This window comes from Oncorhynchus masou, chromosome 28 (assembly GCF_036934945.1).
Source record: "Oncorhynchus masou masou isolate Uvic2021 chromosome 28, UVic_Omas_1.1, whole genome shotgun sequence".
In the NCBI taxonomy this organism is placed as follows: Eukaryota; Metazoa; Chordata; class Actinopteri; order Salmoniformes; family Salmonidae; genus Oncorhynchus; species Oncorhynchus masou.
In genome coordinates this window covers 52,494,256-52,513,291 of record NC_088239.1, presented here as the reverse complement: position 1 = coordinate 52,513,291, position 19,036 = coordinate 52,494,256, and the positions used below count along the sequence as shown (strand labels likewise).

Below are 19,036 nucleotides of genomic sequence, written 5' to 3'. Positions count from 1 at the left end.
CAATCAACTCTTATGTCATGTAAAACTTTATGAAGCTTAACTAGATAGATTACCATGTCTTTGTAATGACACCGTTTTGACACAAAGCTGTTTATCAACTCAGAGGGGTGGGTGAAGTGTTGTTTAGAGAGCTCTATATACAAATGATATGAGAGTAAGCGAAAGGGTGAAATGCTGAGCAGAAGGGGGAGCAACAACACTACCTTATTCAGGCAAAAAAGCCAAGGAGTTGTTCAGCGGCATCACTCTGTTTACAGAGAGCCAAGACATCCCTGTATGGGAAGAAAGAACACATACATATTTGGCAGAGAATTTAGATAGAAAAAAATAATCTACTCTCATTATGTTATTTTCATACAACAAGGTTGACTGGGTGATTTTGAGGTCAAACATCAGTAACCAGGGAAATGGCTCCACCATGTATGTGGTAAACTGAATAAAATGTCTACAGTATTGTATACCGGTAGTCTGGCTATTTATTTTACGACAGTGTGTTTGGGCTGTTTGTTCAACTGTACTTTGTGTGTTTGCTTAATGTGTCTAGACATGCCATTGTCCATTTTGCTAAACTAAAATAAGACCGGAGACACATATGTTTTTGAACCAGTATATTTGAGCCAGCCTTCCATGATTGTAAAATCAATACAATAAAATAATTATTTACATGTAACGTTTTCAGACAACATCAACATATACATACATAAGAGCCATAGGCTGTAAAGGCAGCATCTCCATAACTCATCAGTGCAATATGTGCGTTGCTCTGCCCTTATAGCCAGTCAAAGACAACCTCTGAACAAGCAGCCTCACTAGTCAAACCCAGAGTTGTCAAACTGACTCAGACAAATCAAACGCAGATCTGTGATGCTGGTACAGTTTAAATAGGTATTCTAATGGCTGTGTGATTAAAAAGTATCTTATCATAAATTCAAAGTTGCTAAACAAAATTGTCCTTTCGATCAGTAGGCTATTTAACAAACAGATTATAACAGTTGACCAGGAGACAAACCGTGGTTGTGGGCAGACATGCTTTCAGCTATTTGATCTCGCTTCAACTGCCAACTTAAGTCATTAAACAAATGGTCTGCAACAATCTGTTGAAGACTGAGGTATTAAACTTCCATCAATAACATGATCCTCTCAATAGACATTTTTGGGAATGGCATTCATCTTATCTTCATTCAAATTACTAATTTATCAGGTTGAGGCTGGAAACAAATCATTATGTGTCTACTACTGTGCATATGACAACATATTGGGGGAAAAACATCAGGTGGGTATAACAAAAAATATATAACCATTTCCAAATAGTCTATCAAAGGCTAAGGGGGGCTAAGTCTCACACCTGGAGGTTCTTTGACTGGGAAATTAAGATTAGAAACAACTTCATTCAACATCTTCATAAGGTCCTTTCAGTAGCACTAGCCTTAAGATGGGTGTAATTGAATGACTGTATATGAATGGACAAAGCCATTGATCACGTGACACTATTCATTCCTATGTGAAGACTCAATAGCACATTTGAAGCCAAATTAACTTCTTGATGCACCCATCCCATTAGCGGGATCATTTTCGTCAACATCCGCTGAATTGCAGAGTGCCAAATTCAAATTAAATTACTAAAAATATAAAATTATCATGAAATCACAAGTGCAATATAGAAAAACACAGCTGAGCTTGTTGTTGATCCACCTGGCGTGTCAGATTTCAAAAAAGATTTTTGGTGAAAGAATACCAAGTGTTTATGTAAGGACATCTCTCTCAGCAGACAAAACATTACAAACAGCTAGCAGCCAAGTAGATTGGTTATGAAAGTCAGAAAAGCAATAAAATGAATCGCTTACCTTTGATGATCTTCGGATGTTTGCACTCACGAGACTCCCAGTTACACAATAAATGCTGGCACCCAGCCATACAATGATGCAATGTGATCTTTCTCGCTCATTTTTCAAAATAAAAGCCTGAAACTATGTCTAAAGACTGTTCACAACATGTGGAAGCCATAGGAAAATGAATCTGGTTGATATCCCTTTAAATGGAGCGAAGGCAGGCAATGGAACAGAAAGCTTTCAGGACAAACAGCACTTCCGGGTTGGATTTTCCTCAGGTTTTTGCCTGCAATATCAGTTCTGTTATACTCACAGACAATATTTTGACCATTTTGGAAACTTTAGAGTGTTTTCTATCCTAATTATATGCATATTCTAGATTCTGGGCCTGAGAAATAGGCAGTTTCATTTGGGTACGTTTTTCATCCAAACATCAAAATACTGTCCCCTACACTCAACAGGTTAAGTCGATTAAAGGGCCTCCCAAGTGGCGCAGTTGTCTAAGGCTCAGCATCGCAGTGCTAGCTGTGCCACTAGAAGTTCTGATTTCGAGTCCAGACTCAGTCGCAGCCGGCCGCAATCGTGAGACCCATGGGGCGGCACACAATTGGCCCAGCGTCGTCCAGGTTAGGGGAGGGTTTGGACGGCAGGGATGTCCCTGTCCCATCGCGCACTAGCGATTCCTGTGGCGGGCCAGGTGCAGTGCACATTGACGCGGTTGCCAGGTGTACAGTGTTTCCTCCAACACATTGGTGCGGCTGGCTTCCGGGTTTAGTGGGCATTGTGTTAAGAAGCAGTGCGGCTTAGTTGGGTTGTGCTTCAGAGGACGCACGGCTCTCAACCTTCGCCTCTCCCGAGTCCGTACGGGAGTTGCAGCGATGAGACAAGACTTGGGGAGATTGGGTCAGTTAAGATGGCGTCTCATGGAAACATATCATATCTATTCTGGTTAGAGCCAGTTTGTGCTGAAGGGAGTAGCACACAGCGTTGTACGGGATCTTCAGTTTCTTGGCAATTTCTCGCATGGAATAGCCTTAATTTCTCAGAACAAGAATAGACTGCCGAGTTTCAGAAGAAAGTCTGGCCATTTTGAGCCTGTAATTGAACCGTCAAAAGCTGATGCTCCAGATACTCAACTAATCTAAAAGAAGTTAAAGTTTTTCTTTCAAAAGCACGGACATTTCTAAGTGACTGCAAAATGTTGAAAGGTAGTGTACATTAGTTGGCCAAGTGACAGACCAGTTGACTAGACCGCCAGTTACTGAGTAACTTCTGACCTATGTCAGTGCTCTGGACACATCATGTAAGAGCTTTCCAACTTCAATTAAGTAGTTTTAGTTTCTGATCAAGGTCAATTCTGGTAAGAGATATACTACAGCTTTTGTATTCAATTTAGTAAACAGAAATCCAATAACTTCCTCTTTGTACTGGGTAAGAATCATAAACAGGACAAATAAATAGTGTTGCTTACAGAATAAAAAATAAATGAATGAAATAACACTGCATCATAAATATTCAAAAATTCAAATGGACTAAATGTAATGTGGCACCCTCTGAGTGGAGAAGACATTTCTGTTCGAGTGGCGGTAAGGAGAGAATGATGAAAAACCTTTTATGGAGTGTGCTAAAGATGAGTGAGACTCCTTAGAGAGTGGATAGGCCTTATAATAGACATTTGCTGCAGTGAGAACTGCTGTAAAGGTAGGAGGTTATTAAAATGATTATAATAGGTTCCTTTTATTAAGAGCAAATTAAGGGAAATACAATAAGGGGTTGTTGAGTGGGACAAGGTGGCTCCCCTCAGATCTATGCCTCACTATGCAGTAGATTAATAACATTGTGGCTTACTGGCTGCCATGCCTACAAACAGCCAGGAGATATGATATGCTGAACCTGTTAGCTTGAATGTTTGTAAACGTCATCTAAACAAAAGCTATAGCACTATAACAAATGCGGAACACCCATTTTAAGATCCCCAAATAAAAGCTGCCAGAAAACCTCTTTCCCAGTGATACGAGACCAGGGAAAGGTTAGGTAACATTACCATACGTTTTTAAAACGTATTTGTTTCCATCCATAAGAGCAGTGTTCCTAGTCCTTCCCACCCAACCATCCCACTGAGCACTCACTCAGAGAGAACATTTTCACAGTGGAGTAGTGTGAGTAACAGTGCGTGATATCTCATGAGATGTATCACATAGTTTGTGTGCTCATGCATGCATACCAGTATGTGTGCATGTATGATTATTAGAACAGTACAAACTCAACAGTCACTTTCCTAAAGGCATCTGTTTTTTTAGTCAGCTGACTTCTGTTCCATGAGACCATGGCTGAAATAAATACATTGGCACAGTGAAGAGGTAAAAACGACCCAACCAAACAAGTTCTGTCACTCATGTTGTCATCATCAACTATGACATCATGAGGTCACAGACCATTTCCTGAACCTCTCCACAGAACCACCTGACTTAACTAACCCTAAGGACAGGAAATCTCTCTCTCTCTCTCAGTCCATCTTGTCCTCTCGTTTCCCGGCAGCGTCAACCCTCTCCTGCTGGTTTTGGGGGGGCGGTTGGAATGCAATATCCTCCTCCCTCACTCGGCTGAGCTCCCTGGCTTTAGCTCGCCGTGCATCCAGGTAGTTGGAGATGAACTCAGAGTTCTGGTACATGAGCATGCCAGAGAGAGTAAGAGCCACACCGGCACAGCTGAGCGCTGACATCTCGTTGCCGAACAGCAGCTGGGAGAGCAGCAGGTTGCCCACCACACTCAGGTTGCCCAGGATGTGCAGGGTGACGGCGGAAGTGAGGGTTATGACGCAGCAGCTGGCCAGGTTGTACATGACAGAGCCCAGGCAGCTGAGCAGAATGAAGAGCCACAGGTTGTGGTCGTAGTGCATTGGAGACTCCAGCACGGCCCAGTTCTCCAGGGCCAGAGCAGCTACGGCCAGGATGCAGAAACTGGGGATAGACATCAGGTACAGCAGGAACACAGAGTTGATTTTCTCCTCCTGGAGCAAGATACCTGAGAGACACACAAAATGAAAAGCACATAGAGAGAAGCAGAATACACACAAAGTAGGCTTAAATACAAAGTAGTCTCATGACAGACTAAACATTATAGCGCAAACACAAGGTTTGGTTTTGGGTGGCGGGATTAAATACAAAGATAAGAGAGGATAGAGAGAAATAAAACATAATCATACAAAACGACACTGTAGTTCCACATTCATATCATTGAGATGTGTTATATTTGTGAAACAACACGTCAGCTAATTGCATGGATACCAAGGGAGTGAGCCTCCTTTAGCAAAATAACAAGACACGTGCACCACTGATGTGTGTCATATAAAGTAAACAAGTGAGACCTTTACGAGGGTAGTTTGAAAATAGCTGCTGAAACACGACACAACACCATCCAACAACATTGGTATTTCAGGGTGGTGGTTCTGAGTGAGTAGAAAATCCAGACCATAAGTCATTATTTTAACATAATGTCAAATCTGCCATGTTCAGAACATGGACATGTCATAGGTTTGTTTACTTAGAATGGATTTCACATCATGAGACTAGCAGGTTCATTATCAGTACAGCACTATACAGTACACTAACAAAACAAGTAGAGAAAATATATTAACAGATTCATAACTGTTCAAATACAGGAAGGAAATTAAGGAACTCTTGAGAGTTTTAAACTATATTTTTCATAGCTGTCTATTTAGCACCACAAACCGATGCTGGAACTAAGACATAAACAAACGAGAAAATGCTCATCCAGATGCAGCGCTCTTAGTGGCCAGTGATATTAATGCAGGTAAACTAAAATACATTTTACCTCATTTCTGGGGCTGAGCTCCCTGCCTTCCAGGACCTCTATACCAGGCAGTGTCAGAGGAAGGCCCTAAAAAGTGTCAAAGACTCCAGCCACCCAAGTCATAGACTGTTCTCTCTGCTACCGCACAGCAAGCGGTACTGATGCACCAAGTCTGGAACCAACAGGAATCTGAACTGCTTCTACCCCCAAGGCATAAGACTGCTACATAGTTAGTTAAATAGTTACCCAGACTATCTGCATTGACCCTTTTTACACTAACTTTTTTGACCCATCACGTATGCGCTGCTGCTACTGTTTATTTTCTGTCACTTTATTCCTAGTTATATGTACATATCTACCTCAATCACCTCGGTACTGGTACCCTGTGTATATACAGTAGCCAAGTTATCGTTACTCATTATGTATTTATTATTAAGTGTTTTAGTCTTCTATTATTTCTGTATTTTCTTTCTCTCATCATAGTTGGGAAGGGCCCGTAAGTAAGCATATCACTCTTAGTCTACAGCTATCGTTTACAAAACATGTGACATAATATTTGATTTGAAAGTATGACAGTAACAAAGTGATAGGACTAATTCCTGGTAAACAGGATGGAACTCTGCCACAGAACTAGAATGAGCTCTCTGCCTGGTTTACCTGTCAGGAATTAGTCCTTTTTTATAAGTTTTTATTGGGTCAGCCCTGTCAGTAGTTTTGAAAGTGTCCTTAGCAACAGGCAACACAACACCTCTAGCTAGACTGGGTGTGTTACTTGGTAACTCAGGGCACCAGTAAAAATGTCCAGCACTAACTGCAGTGTGGGAAGTTTATATGGGATTGGAAGAAACACCAAATATACACTCTGACTGATGTCAGAGAATTTCGGTTAGGGGACACATTTTCCACTCTTTTGAAAGGAAAGTATTTAAGTACATAGGGACATTTCTGATTTGTCCTCCAAAATCTGATAGCACCCATATGTTCATATCGCTTAGGGGTCGTTCCATATAATTCCCATGACTTCTGACTGCACCCCTTTTGATTTGAACGAAATCTTCCGTACATGTTTGCTCGTGGTAGAAGTAGTCAGAAAGTGACTTTTTGGACCTGAATACCAAAAAAAATCAAGAGATAGAGGTGCTTAAAGTTGACTCATTTTGCATACCCCACCCTAGCATGAGACATGATGTCTTCATCACTGAACTAATTAAATGGTTGAGTATAATATCATTTGAAAATGTACAAACAGGGTTGTCAAATGTTTTAAGCTTTAATGTCAATTATCTAAAAAAGCGTAAACTAAGATTGTGTTTATATACATTTCAGCTTAGACCATATTTTACATCATCTGAGGTGTTTGTGTTGTGCCTGCCATCAGTTGAGACACAGCATACTCTTGACTACAAGGTGGAGTGTCATGTTTTGGCTGATAATGTACTAAAATGTGAAAAAAGTTGAAATGTAAACTTTCAAATGGTAGAGTATCAGAAAGATGATAAAAGAGCATAAAAGCACAGCCTCCCCTATTCCCTACTAAAATGTACAGCACACAACGAACCATCGAACATAGTCCAAATAGTATTGTAGGCCTACGTAAATCCATGACTCTTATATTTACCATGCGACTCACATAGATCTACACATAATAAACCATAGGCCTATAATTAAAAGACTATGAGACTAGAACATAATTGAAATTTTAACTTTCAAAATGGTACCACAAAGATGGTTGGAGGTCTACACATCAAATAACGTTGACTTGAGTGAGAATATCCATTGTTATAAATTAAACTATCAATCTTCCATTGGAAACCTATTGAAATCCTTAAAATATAGATAATAGGATAGACATTCCCATTCAAGTTGACATTCGACAGTGGGTGAACCATCAGCCATCTTACTGGTAGTAATTAGAAGTTTCAATTCAATTTGAATGTCAATTGTGTAGCAGCTAAATTGTAGCAAAGATGGTCTATTATACAGTATTAACAAGATATTCGAGTGACCGCTCTAGCAATGGAAATACATGTCCTCAAACATAGAAAGCAGGCGAGATCAGGTGGGACCATTCTAGCCAATGAGAGGGCAGATATGTGTGTGACTACCAGGCCAGAGATTACTCATATTTCTATGTGTGCCATTATAGCATGGGCGGTGCCATTGAGGCGAGCTATCTCCATTTTAAAGAAGTACATTTTCTTCTCCATTTGCTGATTGCTCCCAACTCATAGGAATCTCCACCCAGTGGACTCCTTTAAAATGTGAGAATTCCTCAACGGCAATGTCCATGCTAAAACAGATTATATCCATGATGAGTCCTCTATCTAATGTTTCTTTCAAATTGCCACATGCGTCCACCTATATCAGTGCATTCATAACTAACAACCAAACCATAACAAAACGTATATTTGCTCAAATAAGCCTCACATAGGAAATTAGCAATTACATTTTCCTTTGACCAAATTCAACACTCTTTCACTGACCTCCATACAAAAATTCCTCACTTTGTGGGCTTATTTTCTTGGACAGATTTTGGGTGGAGTAAAACCTTTCTCTTTGTGTCTTCTGATTGCAGGGGTCTGAAGGGATAGGTCAATTCTATTAATTATATTTCTATGATTGAAATTATACCCAAGAGTATGCTGTCTCTCAATCGATGATGGGCACAACACAAATACTTCAGATGATGAAAAATAGGGTCTAAGCTACAACATTAGTGAAAATGAGAAACATCTGAGTTTACACGTTTTTAGATAATTGACGTTAAAACGTAAAAATGATTGACGTATTTTTTTATATTTCTAGAAATCATATAAGTTTGACAACCCTGTTTGTAAACTTTCAAATTATATCAAACTGAATCTTTTTCAGTGATGAAGACATGGTAGGGTAGGGTAAGCAAAATGGGTAATCTTTGAACACCTAATCTCCTAAATGTTTTGGCATTTAGGCCAAAAATGTAACTTTCTGACCACTTCCACCATCGGCAAACATGTAAGAAAGGTTATGTTCAAATCAAAAGTCAGAAAGTGATAGAAATCCTTAGGAATGACCCCTAGGGCGACAACAAAAGTTTATTATACAGTTCAACATTTATAAAGTGATGACCAATATGTCAACCACCATCAGAGATGCAACATAACAACTATCATAAAGACAAGTTGAAGGTAGCAGCTGTGACTCACCTTGCTGGATGGATTTGACACCTCTCAACATTGTCGCAGCGAATACGAAGAAGCAGCCTGTCTGGTCGTACTGGACCTCGCCCATGATGCTGAACGAGGCTCCCAGACAGATGGGCATCATGGCTGTGTATTTGAGGATGTGGTGTTGCTTGCCCAGGATCAGAGTGGAGATGGCCAGGGTGAAGATTGGCGTGGTGGTGTAGATCATTTGGGCAAATGACAGCTGGACATAGTTCAGACCCACGTTGCCAAATGCGATACTGGCACAAAATGTCAAGCTCAATAGAAACACCTTGCATTTGGCGCTGGTGGTAAGGTCCTTCTGGTTGTCAACCCCACCGTTTTGCTGGAGCATTCGCAGTTTAATAAGCCCATAGTCCACTACTATCGCTGTCAACATGTGCAGGGCCGACAGCAGTAAGGGGTACCTGAAGTTGTAAACTGCAAAAATCCATTTGTTAAGACTGGAGATGGTTGTCCCCGTCACAAGCCAGACAATGACAGCGGACAGAAGGTGCAACATCTCCGCCTGTGGCCTTTTCCCAGTCTCGCGCCAGGTCGCCTCACATTTAGAGAGGCCATCGGTGCTAATCATGTTGATTTCATCCTCGTTTCTGTAAGGCAAACACATCCTGACTTGGTTAAGCAATAACTAGCCAACTAAACTCCACTCCATGATTCACGATGGAGTTGAGCAGTGACTGTGTGGGCAGGCTGGAGCTCCAACATCACAAAAAATTTAGTTTTTAATCAAAAACTACTGTTTTCAGCACCCAAAGAATAGCCCGCAATTACACAGAACAATGTTGTGTGTAATTGCAGACTATTCTTTAATAAAAACGTAATTTGTCATTCAATCTTCTCAGAGGAAGATTGAAAAAGTTAAGTTTATTCCCTTGAAATACAGTGCCTTCAGAAAGTATTCACACCCCTTCACTTTTTCCACATTTTGTTGTGTTAGAAAGTGGGATGAAAATGGATTTAAATGTTTTTAGTTTTTATTATCTACACACAAAAAATCTAACATTTGTAAAAAAAATAATATGAAAAATAAAACACTAATATATCTTGATTACATAAGTATTCAACCCCTGAGTCAATACAGGTTAGAATCACCTTTGTCAGCAATTACAGCTGTGAGTCTTCCTGGGTAAGTCTCTAAGGGCTTTGCACAACTCGATTGTACAATAATTGCACATTATTCTTTTAAAAATGATTCAAGCTCTGTCAAGTTGGTTGTTGATCATTGCTACACAGCCATTTTCAAGTCAATTTAAGACAAAACAGTAACTAGGCCACTCAGGAACATTCAATGTCATCTTGGTAAGCAATTCCAGTGTATATTTGGCCTTGTGTTTTAGGTTATTGTCCTCCTGAAAGGGGAATTTGTCTCCCAGTGTCTGGTGGAAAGCAGACAGAGGAAAACCTGGTTCTATGATTTTGCCTGTGCTTAGCTCATTTCCGTTTTTGTTCATCATAAAAACTCCCTAGTCCTTGCCGATGACATGCATACCCATAACATGATGCAGCCACCCACCACCATTCTTGGAAATATATAGAGATATACTCAATGATGTGTTGTGTTGGATTTGCCCCAAACAGAACGCTTTGTGTTCAGGACATAAAGTTCATTTCTTTGCCACATTATTTGCATTATTTGCATTATTTTACTTTAGTGCCTTGTTGCAAACAGGATGCATGTTTTTTTATATATATTTGTATTCTGTACAGGCTTCCTTTTTTCACTCTGTCAATTAGGTTAGTAATTGTGGAGTAACTATGATTTTGTTGATCCATCGCCAGATTTCTCCTATCACAGCCATTAAACTCTGTTACTGTTTTAAAGTCCCCATTGACCTCATTGTCAAATCTGAGAGGTTTCCTTCCTCTCTGGCAACTGAGTTAAGAAGGATGCCTGTATCTTTGTAGTGACTGGGTGTATTAATACACCATCCAAAGTGTAATGAATAACTTCAACATGCTCAAAGGGATATTCCATGTCTGCTTTTTTTAAATTTGACCCATCTACCAATAGGTGCCCTTCTTTGCAAACCATTGGAATACCTCCACGGTCTTTGTAGTTGAATCTGTGTTTGAAATTCACCGCTCGACCGAGGGACCTTACAGATCATTTTATTTGTGGGGTACAGAGATGAGGTAGTCATTCAAAAATCATGTTTATCAGTATTATTGCACGCAGAGAGAGTCCATGCAACAAATGATGTGACTTGTGAAGCAAATGTTTACTACTGAACATATTTAGGCTCGCCATAACAAAGGGATTGAATACTTATTGACTCAAGACATTTCAGCTTTTCATTTTGTAATAATTTGTCCAAATTTGGAAAAACATCACTTCTTTATGAGGAACTTTATGAGTCAAAATGCAAGCCGAGTGCAATTCTCTGCAGGGTGTGGGAGATCAAGTGCACCTACAATGTATTGTGTGATATCAATTCAATGCATGGGCGGAGTTATAGTGGGAAAAGTTTGATTTCCAATAAAATTACTAAAAATTATAGGCTCATTACATTGACTGGAAATAAATGGGCCAGACAAAATACTTATTAAGTGCCTTTGAATGGAGTATGTTAGTAGTTGCCAGATGCACAGGTTTGTGTCAAGAACTGCACCGCTGCTGGGTTTTTCACGCTCAACAGTTTCCCGTGTATCAAGAATGGTTCACCACCCAAAGGACATCCAGCCAACTTGACAAAACTGTGAGAAGCATTGGTGTCAACATGGCCAGCATCCCTGTGGAATGCTTTCGACACATTGTAGAGTCCATGCCCCAACGAATTGAGGCTGATCTGAGGCTGTTCTGAAGCTGTTTAACTCAATATTAGGGAAAGGGGATACCTAGTCAGTAGCACAACTGAATGCATTCAACCAAAATGTGTCTTTCGCATTTAACCCAACCCCTCCGAATCAAGGAGTTCTTAATGTTTTGTACACTCGGTGTAGTAGAGACCCGTCATTCAGGGCAGGTGGAGTTGCCTGATTTGCGTGTTATTTTGGCATTAAAAGGTGTCACATATCAGTTTGCAAACAATGTAAAATAAAATAAAAAACATTGAGTTAATAAAGCCACATACAAACATGGTCTATTTTTTGCTTTCTTGAAAATTCAAGCCCATTGGGTGCTGCCATAGAGTTACATTAGGAGTACCCATCCAAGAAGGCTCAAGGCAAACACCACACACAACAAAGCACCACTCCAACGAGTGACCACGGGCAGACGACGACGCTGTGAGTGGAATTAAATACTCTCACAGCAAGACCAGCAGCAGCTACCCTCCTGTACAAGATGAGAGAGAAACCCGTTATTCTTCCAGAACAGTCGTAATGTTCCTGAAGCTGAAAGGAGAGGAAACTGAGAAGTTAACACGGGAGATACTGGAGCTATTGGAAGAGCTAAATTAATCCGCTTCAATTGGTCCCAAACAGTTCAAGGAAGGAGCCTCACCTTCATTAATAATGGCCAACTCACCGGCCACCCATAGCAGGCACATCTCGACTAGTCAGCCTGAGTGGGCAAAGCTGGTGACAACCAGAGATGATAACCTGCAGTCACAAAGGCAGTGTGATAAGATAGAGCAGCTCATTGAAAACCTTAGGATCAGAGGGCTCTCCTTCTCAGACCAGTCATCCTCATCATCATCATCATCTACTCAGGCAACCCCTCGACATCGTGAGTCATCGCACCAGTGAAACCAGTCGACTTCTCATTTCAGAACTCGGAGCCCTAAAGCGTCACCCAGAGGGCTGACTTCATAGGATCGCCAACGTCAGCCCTAACCTAACCGCTGCGGTCAGCCTACACCTGATCGCAGTCATCAGCCCACACCTGATTGTCGCCATCACGACTACTCACCTGACCGATGCTGCTGCGACTACTTACCTGACCGCTATGGTCAGCCTACGCCTGATTGTCGTTTTAAATCCTTAACTGATTGCCATTGTCAGCCCACGTCAGACTGTCGCCCCAGCAAATACTCAACCGACCATCGCCACTGCAACTACTCGCCTGACCGTCGCTGCCCGGCCTACTCACCTGATCGTTGTTGGCACTCACCTGTCCGCTACCGCACACCTTCTCCACCCAGCCGGGAGTGCGTCTACCGTGGACCAACTCCTACCATCCCCAACTTCATCAATGAAGACCCACAAGAGTTTGCAAGGCTGAAGTTGGCCCTCGACAATGTGCTGCCTGTAGATACAACAGTGCTTCAACTTTCAGATATCGGTGGACCACTTGAAGTTGGAAGAGGCTTTGCTAATTTACGACTCCTACGGCAAAGCAGGTACCCATACAGTGACACCATGGATTCCCTCACAGAACTGTATGGCCAGCACCACCAGCTTGCCCTCCAATGCATCACCGGGTCAATGTATGGCCCCAACATCAAGAGCGGTGACACCAAGGCATTCCAAAGATTCGCTCTGATGGTGCACTCTGAGGGTGAGCTACACTGCAGAGACCCTCTACGGTGATCGACGGTGCTGTGAAAATGAGTTGAGTCATCTTGCGGAGCGGCAACAAGTCACTTGACACGTACACCCTGTTGAACGACAAGTCAGAGTGCACAGGCCTCCGAGGCAATCCTGAGGACTTAGCACTTTGTACGGTGCGTCAAGATATCCTCATCGTCCATGGAGCTTCTGTGTTAGTGTCCCCTGTTAGTCAACCAAACAGGTCCTTTGAAATTCACAGAGCCTTCACAGCTGAAGAGTTGGGCGTTGCAACGCATACCTACCGGACAAAGCCCTTCAGAAAAGATACTGGCACCTCAAATGCCTACCCCTTCAACTGCTGGATCAGGTGCAGCCATTAATGCACATCAGATCAAACTATCCCCATCTAATCACCCCAACAGAACCAGTGCATTTGGGTCACCCTTGCAAGGCACCATCAAGACTCAGCTCAGATGGACCCTTTATTTCACTACACAAATAACTTATGAACAAATTCTTATTTACAATGACAGCATGTTGGTTAACTGCCTTGTTCAGGAGCAGAACAACAGATTTTTACCTTGTCAGGCCGGGGATTCAATCCAGCAACCTCCTGGTTACTGGCCAAACGCTCTAACCAGTAGGCTACCTGCCACCCCTTCAAGGGCCTTCAAAGGGTCTTCAAACTTCCACAGATGTCTCAGGTCACACTGCTAAGGTGTTACGTCAAGTATTCACGTCTTCAGTGATGCCTCAGAACATGCGTATGGTGCCTACACGTACCTCCGTACTGAAGACACCAATGGACGGCTCCAATTGGCATTCCTTGCAGCAAGATCAAGAGTGGCCCCAAAACGAGAACAGTCAATGCCAAGACTCAAGCTTTGTGCTGCACTCACCGGTGCCCAGCTGGCCGTGGTCATCAGAAAATAACTCACCTTGGAAATCCATGAGGTCATGTGTAACCGATGTGAAATTGCTAGCTAGTTAGCGGTGGTGCACACTAATAGAGTTTCAATCGGGTGACGTCACTTGCTCTGAGACCTGAAGTAGTTGTGCCGTGGCTTTTGTGGATGGGTAACGATGCTTCAAGGGTGTCAGTTGTTGATGTGTGCAGTGGGTTCCTGGTTCGATCCCAGGTAGGGGTGAGGAGAGGGATGGAAGAAAAACTGTTACATATGCGTGTTTAGGCCAGTGCTTGACTTGGACCCAAATAGCTGTTGGTACTATTTTTGGGTGCCGGTGCCATTTATATTTAGGTGCAGGAGCTCCTCAATACTAGGTTAATACTTTTGAGATAATATTCTATTATTCTATAGGAGATGCAGAAACTCATGCAGAAGACATTTTGAGGTGCCGGTACTCAGTTCCGGTGAGCTCTTGCCCAAGTCAAGTACAGTGCTTAAGTAAAAAGACAAATAATTTCTCATTTAGAACACTGACAAGTAGAACATAATTTGTTTTTTTGTTTGTTATTCTTGCTCAGTCTGCGCCTACATAGTCCCAAATCGCTATGTCAGAGTTTACACTTCTTGTTCCATTTATAATGTGGGGAGGTCAAAATAACAAAAAACTATCTACCAAATATATTAATTTTTAAATTCTGATAACCTCACCTTGCCATTATCATTCACCTGATAATAAGACATGCAGGGCCGGCTCTAGCCTTTTGGAGGCCTTAAGCTAGATTTGGTTGGGGGCCCTCCACCAAGCGGAGGGAAACATTTACGTTTTAAAGTACATTTCCTGCAGTTCTACACATTTTGCCATGGGGCGGAGAAAATATTCTGCAATTTTATAACACATTTCATGCAATTCTACACATTTTGCCATGACTTGTGCCATCTTAATATCTGAGTGAGAGTGACAAACAAAATCAACGGGGGCCCCGTGGAGGTCAGGGTACCTGGGCACATGCCCGGTGTGCCAGGTCGGAATTCGACCATGATTACTACTGTACAAGTTTAGATAAATGGATAGACTAACTTACCAATCTACAAATTGTAAGCTGACATGGCCAATTAACTGACTGTCAGGGACTTACAAAAGAAGAGAAAAACTGCTGATGCACAACCACATTTCAAACTTGCACCTTGTGTATTCTACTATTCTAAAAGCCAATTTAGGCTTGATCCAAACATGTATGGAGGGTGTGATGCAATTGCGGAGCCATGCAGAGGCCAGCTCAAGCTCTGTACCGCATCGCTGTGCACCTCTCAAATTTTGTAAAAATGCGAGGGGCTCCGTATAGCTCCGCCTTGACATGATTGGTTGATGGTAGGTGGGGGCGGTACATCCTGTATAAACACAAACTTCCTTCCTTGACAACTCCCTTCACAATAGCTCTGCTAATTGCAAGAAGTATGAAAGCCCTGAAGTCTACATCACAGTATTCATTTTATCTTTATTTAACTAGGCAAGTCAGTTAAGAAAAAAAATATTATTTTCAATGACAGTCTAGGAACTGCCTTGTTCAGGGGCAGAACAACATATTTTTACCTTGACAGCTCAGGGATTTGATCTTGCAACCTTTTGGTTAGTAGTACAACACTATAACCACTAGACTACCTGTCACCCCAAGGCTACCTACCACTGTACGGCCACTTCAGACGTTGGATTGGCCATGAAATGCATTTTACTCTCAACAGTAAGTTGAGACCCGACTGAGTTCCTAAAAAAAGAATTATATATATGAATGTAGGTTAGTGAGCCCCATAGCGGCCAGGGGCCCTAAGCGACCGTTTGTCACTTATGCCTGGAGCCGGCCCTGAATACATTATTGGGTGGTCCCTGGGTCACCAGTTTGCCTGGGAGGGGGTTTCCTGGGCAAGAAAAAGTTTAAGACCCCTACCTTATAAAACTCCCGACTCTTCTACTTCCTCTACAGGTGAGTCTGTAATTGGTTACAATTTCTGTTATGACAGAGAAAAGTTTCCAAAGAGTATTGCATTTGCTACATTCAGCTGCATAGCCAGCGGTGGGGATGCTGTAAATATTTTTGCCTGAGCTGGCCTTGCAAAGTGATATCTGTCCTTATCTGTCAGCTAATACAGGACTATTAAAGTCCCAGTGCCAATTTGTTTTATTAATAATATTTTTCCCCCCCGATTTTTCAGAGGGCACCATTACTTCCCGCGGCTATATTTAGCTGGCTACATATCTCCTACTGTTGTTAGCCAGAATGAAGTCGCCAGCCAGGAATGGAAGCAAGCCTCCGCTCGATCAGCTGCAGTCGCAAGTAGCTATCGAAGATTAATTCATGCGAGGGGTCTCATGATTAAATAGTAGCAGAACTTCGACGATTCATTTAACCCACTCAACAGCTAGGCTACACATGAGACATGAATCAGAAGGGGGTAATTGTTCACTTCATTGACCGTGGGTCATTACGATGCAAATAAATTGTTGTCGGCCTCGCAGAGTCCTACACAGCGTATTTAGTGCACGGATCTAGCTTCATCATGCTTTCCTTCATCCAGTGCGAGCGCGGTGTAGAAAATCATGATGTGTCTATCAACTGAAGTTATTATAACCTACTCTGTCCTATCCGTATACATAGGGTGGCAGGTAGCCGTCCTAACGGTTAAGAACGTTGGACCAATAACAGGAAGGTCACTTGTTCAAATCCCCGAGCTGAGTATGTACAACATCTGTCGATGTTCCACGGAGCATGGCACTTAACCCCAATTGCTCTGGATAAAAGCGTCTGCTAAATGATGATGTAAACCTAACACAAAGTCTGAATAAAATAGACCTGATAAACGACGAAACAGAATCGTCAGCAACCACTGCAATGACAGACCAGATAAAACAGCAAGTGAAACATCCTCACCATACGCACATTTAACATCACGCGGCAGCCTAACGCTATTGCCTATGCTTTTTGGTTACATTTACCTCTTTCTTTGTGGATCTTTGGCTTGGTAACATCACAAAAACATCCCGGGCGCACATAGCGGAATGCTTGTCTGCCTCGTTATCGCCCGATCAGCTGTGCGGTCACGTCACTGCAATCACCCTCTCTTCATTCACTGGGACAGTCACTAAGAAAAGATGACCTCCGCCAGGACAAAAGCTGACCGCGGAAGAAGAAGCATTACTCTATTATGCAGTGTAAGCACACATGGCACACCTCTAAAGGCGGTTGTTTTTATATAACACTTCATAAAACATGTCTGCACAAATTTGAATTACATAACCTAAACAGAGCACTCAATGTACACAGTGAACAAATGTTGACTACTGCTGACTACCAATTAAAAATTGGTAGATTGCTATGGAAATAATCAAAATCAGTTATTTAAGTGATGTGTATTTCCATTAATTAATGATGAAACAACTTGATAATGTATTATTCAGTGGATGCTACAACCCCTAAAACAACATCAGACTGACTGTACTTTAGCTAAAGGGTCTCTTTCAGTGTCAGTGGGACACTTTAGTAAATTAACTGGGACACTATTTTCTCATTAGAAATACATTAGTGTTCCACTTCACCTCACACTTGTTATGATTTCATCAATACGACTTTGTAGAAGCTTGTAGATAACACACTGTGAGGGAATACACTCCTATTTAACCAGTCTGTGACTCACTGAAAACCTTTCCTGGTCAGAGGAATAAGGCAACCTCACAGAGTCAACACACAGGAACTTCATTGCCAAACAGGGGTATGGACATGGAAATGGTTTTACCCATGCACTCCATGAACACTGCCATATATCCTTCTCTGATCTTGCACTGGAAGGTTCAAGGCGATTGGCAATATGTTCTATTTATAGGGCTAGCTGCAGGACCAGCTAGATGTTAACCAATAACCTTAACCAATCAGAGGGTGCATGATCAGCTAGCTCATGTACAGAGTGTGGGGAAAGTGGGACCCAGCTGATTTAGCTGAGAACACTGGCCATGCCCTGATCGATATCTCCTCACTTGAGGAGAGCTAGACTCAGCAGCCAAACATAAACAGATGTGCACATAAACAAGCAGAAATGTGAAATAGGGTCCCATAACCCCCTCAACAGGGGGAATTCTGTACACACTCTGTTTTTACAATTTTATGACAATAACTTTTAACTAAACCATCTCCGTGACCTTGGAAAATATATTTGGGGACATTCCAAGGTCTTGGTGAAAATCTAATGAAACGAGTTTGCACAGCTTTTACTTGATTCTGAAACACCTCTACTATTCCCCAAATTCTGCCCCCTTTCATAAATGTACCCTCTTTTCTATCCTCCCTTTGTTATTACATCTTATTGTGCTTCCTTTCCTACCCTTGTTATTCCTCTCTAATTTCTTCCACGGTCATCCTATGCTGTTTATTTGCTATATAACATCTACAATTGTTTCAGAGATCTTATGAACAACTAAAACAACACATTTCAATGTATTTTAGAATATCAAATGAATGAAAATACATTTAAATTGATTAAAGGTTCATGTTGTGCATTTTAATAGCTGAAATGGTCCGTGTCCCACTATCCAAACACCATTCAGGGGAAGTGGGACAGTATTCTCCATCTGATTTAGTAAAGTGTGTGTGGCGTGCAGCAGGTCAGCCACCAGAGGGAGACTCGTCGAGGCCTGGTGACAGACGGAGTACACATCACGAGGCGATGGCTGCATCTGCTGGACGTGCTAGGTCTCGGCGGGCTCTCCAGCCAGGACTAATTGGGGCTGATTGGGGATTGGTGGGTAATCAAGGGCTGATTGCTCACCAGCTGTACAAGTTCCATAAAGCTGCCATAAGTG

At 42.0% G+C, this 19,036-nt stretch overlaps 1 protein-coding gene across 2 annotated transcripts; it reads right to left on the bottom strand.

Moving 5' to 3' along the window:
• Positions 1 to 599: 599 nt before the first annotated feature.
• On the bottom strand, positions 600 to 17,265 carry LOC135517872 (solute carrier family 35 member E4-like). Of its 2 annotated transcripts, XM_064942547.1 has the most exons (3): positions 17,180 to 17,265; positions 8,828 to 9,441; positions 600 to 4,853 (listed from the first exon to the last, which is right to left on the bottom strand). In XM_064942547.1, the coding sequence occupies exons 2-3, from the start codon at positions 9,420 to 9,422 to the stop codon at positions 4,336 to 4,338; spliced, it is 1,113 nt and encodes a 370-aa protein (XP_064798619.1). In that variant the 5' UTR covers positions 9,423 to 9,441; positions 17,180 to 17,265; the 3' UTR covers positions 600 to 4,335. The 2 variants fall into 2 exon arrangements, with proteins under 2 accessions (XP_064798619.1, XP_064798618.1); XM_064942546.1 differs by lacking the exon at positions 17,180 to 17,265 and having other exon boundaries at positions 8,828 to 9,458.
• Positions 17,266 to 19,036: the final 1,771 nt, after the last annotated feature.